Consider the following 8,758-nt stretch of genomic DNA (forward strand, 5'->3'; position numbering starts at 1 on the left):
TTCAGGGAAATTCATCTTAATTATAAGAGATATTTTTCTATCCAAAAATATTCAAAATCTGAATATTCTCTCTCTAGAATATTTTCTCTCTCTAGGTTAAAATAGTTAGAAACAAGGTCTTTATATTTCTGAAGAGGGATTGATTACAGGGGAAGATACTAGACATCAAAAAGGGGGTGGGGGAGGAATCTTACATTCTACCCCACTTAAAAAACGCGAGATGTCCTCATCTCGCAAACTGGGGTAATTTCGCAAGATGCACAAATATGAGACTTAGAGAAAAATTTTAATCAAGATTAACCACCAAGAAAAGTCTCAAAGAGAGCAAGATAAGAACAAGATTTAAACTTTATTCATTCTCGAAACTTATACAGTAAAGATAGAAGAACTCTTTACACTTCCATAAGCCCGTCCATCATATGGTCACAGGAGGTGCATATTTCACATAAGATGAAGAGTTGAAAATGTACAAGGTTTATTAGTAAAAAAACTATGACACATATGTAAAGAAGAGGAGTTCTTTAAAGGAGGTGCATATTTCACATAAGATGAAGAGTTGAAAATGTACAAGGTTTATTAGTTAAAAAACTATGAGCAATATTAAAAATATGAGATATTTGGGTATAATGATTCCATTTTGACACATATGTAAGGAAGGGGAGTTCTTTAAAGGAGGTGCATATTTCACATGCTTGAATGAGTTTTAAACTCATAAAAATTGAGATATTTCATCTCTCCTCTCTCCTCATTCAAGTCTAGTTCCAAAAAGTTAGCTTAACTGACCTAAAAATGGTCAAAAATTGACCAAACTGATTTGGAAAATTCTAGAATCAGTTTGTTTGGTTAGGAGCTCAATTTTTCCTATAAATAGAAGCCTACTCCTTGTTGAAAAATATATAGTGTTTATGCATCGTTACTCTACTCCACCTAAGCCAAGAACTGTGAATTCATTAATAATTCACTAGTTTTTGGAGCTTCCCTCTTTCTTCAATCCCCATTGGTGGCTCCATCAACATACTTAACCAATTGATTGGTTGGGGGCCTCTACCGTGAACAAAGAATCAAGCAATTTGTAAGGTAATTAGTGAATTTTAATCATTTTCTATAATTTCTCAATGTTTCTCTCTTCTCAACCCCTCTCAAGCTTGAGAAGCTTAATTAGAATGATTTTTGAATGTTATTGAAGTTAATTGATGAATGGTAGTGAAGAGTTACATAATTTGATGAATGCTATTGAAGTTAATTGATTAATGATAGTTAAGAATTACATAAATTTCTATTTATGCTTAATTCAAATGGTTTTTATGAAATTTCTCTCTCTCACTTAACTCATAACCCATTCTCAATCCAAATGAAGCTTTTTATAAAGCTTTTCCTTAATCCAAGATTAATCTATACTTGAGGTCAAATTAATGGCTTTTTTCTATGCTTTTAGTTTATGTATTTCATGAATATTGATGATTCAATCCATTATGGATTAGTGATCCAATTAGGGATCATTCTAATTAATTCTTAATTATAAGCTTTATCTCTTAGAAAAAATTGAGATTTATCAGTCATAGCAGCGGAGCTATGGCAAAATTTTTATAAAAATTACGCATAAAATAATTTCATTCAAAGCATGAAAAGAGGACTTCCTACCATATTCTAGGAATTATCATCCTAGATTAATTGAAGATATTCATAGAGAAATTAATTTTTATATTATGCATAATTGATTTTCATGCATAGAGGTATGCATAATAGATTATTATTTTAACATAAAAGTGTTACTTTTATCATAATTAGATTTCATGCATAGAGGTATGCATAAAAGATTATTATTTTAATGTAAAAGTGTTACTTTTAGCACAATTGAATTTCATGCATAGAAGTGTGCATAAGAGTTGATTATTTTCTTATAAAAGTGTTACTTTTATCATATTTGGATTTCATGCATAGAGGTATGCATAAAAGTTGATTATAAAAGTGTTACTTTTATCATATTTGGATTTCATGTATAGAGGTATGCATAAAAGTTGATTATTTTATTATAAAAGTGTTACTTTTATCATATTTGGATTTCATGTATAGAGGTATGCATAAAAGTTGATTATTTTATTATAAAAGCGTTACTTTTATCATATTTGGATTTCACGCATAGATGTATGCATAAAAGATGATTATTTTATTGTAAAAGTGTTACTTTTATCATAATTGGATTTCATGCATAGAGGTATGCATAAAAGTTGATTATTTTATTATAAAAGTGTGACTTTTATTATATTTGAATTTCATGCATAAAGGTACGCATAAAAGTTGATTATTTTATTTTAAAAGTGTGACTTTTATTATATTTGGATTTCATGCATAGAGGTATGCATAAAAGATATTATTTTATACTAAAAGTGTGATTTTCATCATAAATGGATTTTATGCATAACTTAGATGCATAAGAGAAAATTTTTTATTCTAAAAGTGTAATTCCTACCAAATTGAATTTATGCATAAGAAGATGCATAAAAGATTGATTTTTACTTCGAAAGTATCAATCTCCTTAAATAGAATTTATGCATAAATAAATATGTAAAGAAATCTTATATCAAATATAAGAATTCTCTTGTATTCTATAAATAGATATGAGATGTGATAGGATGTGATAAGAGGTGTATAAGATGTGACAAGAGGTGATAAGATGCTTATGAAATAAGTTATGAGGTGATAAGATGAATTAAGATTTGATAAGATGTGTATGGGATGAGGTAAGAAGTGTATGTGATAGGATAAGATGTATATGGGTTGTGATAGGGCGAGAATGGATGTGATGTAAAAGATTAGATGTGAAGGCATATGGGGTTATATGAATGGAAATGTGAAAATGGATGTATGTATGTGGATAAGTGGATGTGGAGATGGCAGTGTGGATGTGTGGATGTGGAGATGGGAGTGTGGATGTATGAATGTGGAAAGGGATGTATGCATGAAGATGTATATGCATAGATGTGAATGTGGATGTAGATGTGGCTGTATAGATGTGAATGTGGAATGTGGATGTGGATGTATGTATGTATGTGGATGTAGATGTGGATGTATAGATGTGAATGGGAAGGTGGATGTGGATGTATGTGAATGTGGATGTAGATGTGGATGTATAGATGTGAATGTGGATGTAGATGTGGCTGTATAGATGTGAATGTGGAATGTGGATGTGGATGTATGTATGTATGTGGATGTAGATGTGGATGTATAGATGTGAATGGGAATGTGGATGTGGATGTATGAATGAGGACGTGATAGTGGATGTATGCATGTGGATGTGGATGTGGATGTGGATGTATGGATGTGGATATGGATGTGTATGTATGAATGTGGATATGGGATGTGGATGTATAAATGAGGATGTGAAAATGGAAGTAAGCATGTAGATGTGGATGTATGGATGTGAATGTGGATGTGGATGTGTATGTATGAATGTGGATATGGGATGTGGATGTATAAATGAGGATGTGAAAATGGAGGTAAGCATGTAGATGTGGATGTATGGATGTGGATGTGGATGTGGATATGGATGTATGGATGTGAATGTGGATGTGGATGTGGATGTGGATGTATGGATGTGAATGTGGATGTGGATGTGGATGTATGGATGTGGATATGGATGTGAATATATGATATGTGATGTGAAGGAATCTGAAGTGAAGAGATGGAAAATGATGTGATTGGATGAGTACACATATAAATGGAATGTGGAATAAGTAATGTGGATTAATGAGGGATAATGTGGAAAAATGAGAGTTAATATAGAAATTGTATTTGTAAACTGTTTGTAAATGCTGTTTGTAAATGACTGTTTTATGTCAAGAATGCTGGGGAAGCATTTTGACCGTCTTGTGATTAAGGTCGTGGAGACCTAACTGATAAAGTTGCAACTGCTGACGGAGAGTCAATGGAGGATGTCTCGCGTAGCAAGGTCTCGACCGAGGTCTTGACCACAGCCTCGGTTCGATTAAAATGGTGAGCTTCCGGTACGGTGGATGAGGGACCAAGGAAGCGGCCTATGAGTGAAGCGCTAGGTCACCTGCGAAGGATCCTAGAGGGTGCTGACCATACGGTGCTCGGGCTCTGGGTCGCCTAGGATACCCACGCGTGCGTCGAGGAAGATATTGGAATAAGGAGTAAGAGTTGTTTTCTGAAACCGGGCATGGATCTGGTTGATTGACCTTGCTGGTCTTCAATGGATGAGTCCATGGCTCTTTTTATGGATCTGTTGGTTAATCTTGCTGATCTTCAACGAGAGTCCATCTTGATTTTTATAAGTGATTATATTGCCGAGTATTATGGGCTAGAAACTATTGAAAAGGCCCCTGAGTGGACAGGTGGTGAGCGTTCTAGTTGCCAATGATGCCATAGATACTCTGATGTAGGAATGATGGGAAATTATGAATCAACCGCGAGTGTGGGACCCCTGTCCCGCACGAGAAGTGCTACTTCCGCTGCTAGTACCCCGAATCCGTTGCTCGGTGGAAACAGGGATCTCACAACAGTCAAGCCATTATACACACAATCCATTCAGCTGGTGGTGGAAGTTACGGATGATGAGGAGGACCTGTTTCTTCAGTAGAATCTATCGGTTATACCAGTCTTTGAAAATGTTACTGAACTCATGGTAGAGGTATTGGACTACAGGGATAATGGAGGCAGAAGGTGTGCAGGAGGAAGTTAAGGAGGGAAGTGACACAAAAGAGCCTATGTTGCAAGTGGGAAGAGAGGATTTGGTGGGACAGGGACTGAGGATGCAAGGATAGGAATCGAAGATTGGCATGGAGGAAGCAGTGAAGAAGGTAGAGGTTATGTATGAACACACATTGGAAAAGATAACCCAAGGAGGATGATTTGCAAGACCTAAATTTAGGCACCGAGGAGGATGAGGAAGAGTTCAAGGGTCAATTGTGGGAATTTCTTATGGAGTTTAAAAAATGTTTTTGCATGGGAATACTCAAACATGCTGGGCATGGACCCGACACCGGATTAATTTAAGGGAAGATGCAGTTCTGGTATTGCAACAGCGCTATGGAGTGAACCCGAATTATGTAAAGCAGGTCAAGGAGGAGTTAGATAAATTGCTGAATGCTGGATTCATCAAACTGGTGGAATTAGCGGAGTGGTTATCCTCGATTGTCATAGTCCCAAAAAAGTCCAGCTCTTTGGATTTGCGTGGATTACAGGAAGTTAAATGTGGCTACAATTGCTGACCCATTCCCTCTACCCTTTATTGATACATTGCTTGATGAGGTTGCAAGGAAGGAGGTGTATAGTTTTCTGGATGGATTTTCAAGATATAATCGAATCATGATAGCTAAGGAGGATATTCCGATAGCATTTATAACAGAGTGGGGCACATTTGCCTACATGGTTATGAGTTTTGGATTAAAGAACGGGCCTCAAGAATACTCGAAGGTAGCGAACAAAGATTTTGAGCCTTACTTGGTGGACTTCATGAGAGTCTTTATGGATAATTTCTATGTTTTTGGGGATAAAGAAGATCACCTAGAGCATTTAAGGAAGTGTTTCACATGGTGTAGGATGTTCAGAATGTCCCTAAATCCTTTTAAGTGTGCTATTGCTGTAAGAAGGGGAAAGTTGCTTGGCCATGTCATTTCAGCTGAGGGAATTTCCATAGATGGGGACAAAATAGAAGTCATTCAGAAAGTGCCTGTGCTAGGGAATATTAAGGAGCTCCAGAGGCTCATTGGGAAAATCAAATGGCATGGGAGGAATTTGCATTACCTAGCAAATATTCTGGCACCTCTCTCACATTTAACCAAGAAGGATATAGAATTTGTGTGGGGGCAAACCCAACACAAGTCATCTCAGGCTCTGGAGAAAATGCTAGTTTTGTGGCTCCAATACTACAACCTCCAGATTTGGAATTGCCATTTCATGTGTTTGTCGATGCATCGGATATTGCCGTAGGGGTGGTTTTGATGCAAGAAAAGTGGCAAGGATGGTTCAGGCCGATTTACTATGCAAGCAAATTGATGACTTATGTCGAGCGGAATTACAGGGTCATGGAACGGGAGGCTATGGAGTGCGGAAGTTCCACCACTATCTGCTGGGTGGGTAATAGAGTAATTTTTCATGTGGATCATCAGGCGTTGATGTATCTGGTTAGCAAGCCACAGCTGGTAGGTAGGTTGGCAAGATGGATGCTATTACTCTAAGAGTTTGATTTTCTTATCATACATACACCAGGCCGACTGCATGCAATTTGGCAAATTTTCTGAGCCGATTGGAAAGTGGGGAACCAACAGAGGGCATCTCTGATGAGCTATCGGATACCTGGATCTTTAACACTCAAGTCGAATCCGTGGACGGATGGTACAAATAGCTACTAATGTATCTTACAGATGGGGCATTACCAATGCAATTAGAAGTAGATCAAAGAAGGAAGTTTGTGTTAAGAAGCAGACCATTTTCGGTGATAGCAGGTGCACTTTACAGGCGGGGTATAGATTAGATTATTCGGAGGTGTGTCCCAGAGGAAGAACAGAATGCCATGTTGAGAGAGGCCCATTATGGAGATCTGGAGGACATTTTTCCGGGGAGATTATAGGCAGGAAGATATTGCAGGCCGGGCTGTGGTGGCCCTCAGTCTTGAGAGATGCTCATGCTTATGTGAAGGGGTGCATCCAGTGCCAGAAAGTCAGACAGCCCGAGCCATTGGATTGGATGTCGAATCATCTAGTTCTACCACTAGAACCTTTTAAAAAATGGGGTTTTGATTTCATAGGGCCAATAGGGCGGACAGGGAGCATGTACATTTTGGTGGCCATGGATTATGCCAGTAAATGGGTGGAGGCAGTAGCATTAAGGGACAACAAGGCCACAAGTGTTGCTAGGTTCCTTTATAAGAATATCATGGCAAGGTTTGGATGCCCAATAGAGCTTGTTTCAGATTAGGGTACTCACTTTTTGAATTATGCTACTATATATTGAGGAGTCAACTACACATTTGATGGTCCACAAAAAGTCTACACCATATCATCCACAGGCAAACGGACAGGTTGAAAGCTCAAATAAGGTGCTACTTCGGATATTGAAAAAGATTGTAGCTAACAGTAAGAACGACAGAGTTGACAAGTTGGAATCGGCCTTATGGTCGTTCACGATGGCATACAAGGTAGCTATGGCCATGACCCCGTTCCGATTGGTCTATGGGATGGAAGTTGTGGTTCCGATGGAGTTTTTAGTGCCAAGCTTGAGGATCTGAGTAGAGCACATGTTGATTCCTTAAGCATCATTGGGGGCACAAAGCGATGAGCTTTTACAGCTAGAAGAGGATAGGCTTATAAGCGCCTATACGACGGAAATCATGTAGAAAAGGAGGCAGGCTTGGGTGAATAGGCAAGTTAAGTTTAAAGTGTTCCAAGAGGGAGATTGGGTAATGGTCTATAAATCGAAGATGGGTCCACATCCCGGGAAACTAAAGCTATGGTATATAGGGCCATATCAGATTGTTCAAGATCTCGGGCAGGGGACATTTCGCCTTCAGGATTACTTTGGCACGGATGTTCCAAAATTGGTTAATGGATTCCGGCTCAAGATATTTGTGGGAAGGATTCAAGAGGTGGATTACGGGATCTCAAGAAGTCGGAAGGTGGACGAGTCAGAAATGCCACGGGCAAAGGAGTTTCAGAAAGGGCGGTTAGCTTTACAGATTCACACTTAGTGGTGGCACATCAAAAGATTGCCATGAAAGTGAGCAATCATAAGTACGGGGGGCGATTCTGTTACAATTAGTTTTCAACTTTAGTCATTCAGTCATTTCACGGTCCACATTTGTACATGTTAAGGCTCCACTTGTTCGACATGCAGACCACCAGTGGCTTAGAGCACCTAAACAAGCTTTGTGCCCAACTCGCAGAGCTGGAGATGGTGAAAACAAGAGGGTCGAGTGTTCCTGCCGCCAGCTCATCACTGTCGAGACGAGGACGACTACGCTAGGGAAAGTAAAGAGTGAGGCTGAGGTGCGGATGCCCAATGTCATATCCGTCGATTGATGCGGTGCCTACTACAGAAGAGGCAGAGGTGGAGGTGATTAGGGAGTCATCCGAGTCTTTGTTGGATCTCAGTGACCCGAACATGGAATTTTGGTTGAAGAAGGCTGGGTTATGGGAGTTTGCCAATATGCCATGGAAAGTGTGGGGGGCATCAGAGGATGCATCTTGGTAGCTCACTATTGCACAGAGGCATGGGGGATGTATAGCACCGAGGGTGAGGGTTACAACAGGGTATGTGTCGGAGGCCTTTAAGTTGCCATTGGTGAAAGATGCAGAGATGCTCAAAGTGTTGGATTAGGTGATGCGAGCGGAGTTTGGGCAACTAGCAGGTCCGAAAAATTACTATGTGGTGCAACAAGATGATTTACTAAGGCGAAAGCACATCAAATGGTAGGACAGGGTATGCTTGATGGCCAAGAATACGTACATAAGTAAGGGGTTTCTACCACTATACAGTGCGGAGAAGGGGATAGTAGTGGACTGGGCATCTTGGGTGTATCAACACCTACCTGTTTATGATGGTAAAGACAAGAGGAGGAATGTTCATGCGGGGTGGTTGGCTCCATATTTGGCAGCCCTCTTTGCTCATTTGGCAAGTAGCCAAATCATAGCCCATTGGCCAGAAAGACCTTTGACAGAGTTGGGAGTTGTGGCTAAGGAAGGATCTGCGCAGGTGGGGGTTTTAGGGGATAGGAAACACAAACTGGAGTGGGGAAAGC

The 8,758-nt window shown here is 39.3% G+C and overlaps 1 protein-coding gene across 1 annotated transcript; it reads left to right on the forward strand.

The window, feature by feature from the left end:
- Positions 1–5,328: 5,328 nt before the first annotated feature.
- Positions 5,329–7,249, forward strand: LOC147625509 (uncharacterized). The gene is made up of 5 exons (XM_086816990.1): positions 5,329–5,923; positions 6,044–6,095; positions 6,232–6,357; positions 6,468–6,681; positions 7,031–7,249. The coding sequence occupies exons 1-5, from the start codon at positions 5,329–5,331 to the stop codon at positions 7,247–7,249; spliced, it is 1,206 nt and encodes a 401-aa protein (XP_086673116.1).
- Positions 7,250–8,758: the final 1,509 nt, after the last annotated feature.

Source organism: Cibotium barometz, chromosome 23 (genome assembly GCF_041138505.1).
Source record: "Cibotium barometz isolate CiBa-2024 chromosome 23, ASM4113850v1, whole genome shotgun sequence".
Classification (NCBI taxonomy): domain Eukaryota; kingdom Viridiplantae; phylum Streptophyta; class Polypodiopsida; order Cyatheales; family Cibotiaceae; genus Cibotium; species Cibotium barometz.

Excerpts from the sequence above, each read along its gene's own strand:
- LOC147625509 (XM_086816990.1), top strand. The coding sequence starts at position 5,329 with ATGATAGCTAAGGAGGATATTCCGATAGCATTTATAACAGAGTGGGGC. Across the intron at positions 6,096-6,231 it reads GTTCCACCACTATCTGCTGG|GCCGACTGCATGCAATTTGG; the intron begins GTGGGTAATAGA and ends TACATACACCAG. Across the intron at positions 6,358-6,467 it reads GTCGAATCCGTGGACGGATG|GTGCACTTTACAGGCGGGGT; the intron begins GTACAAATAGCT and ends CGGTGATAGCAG.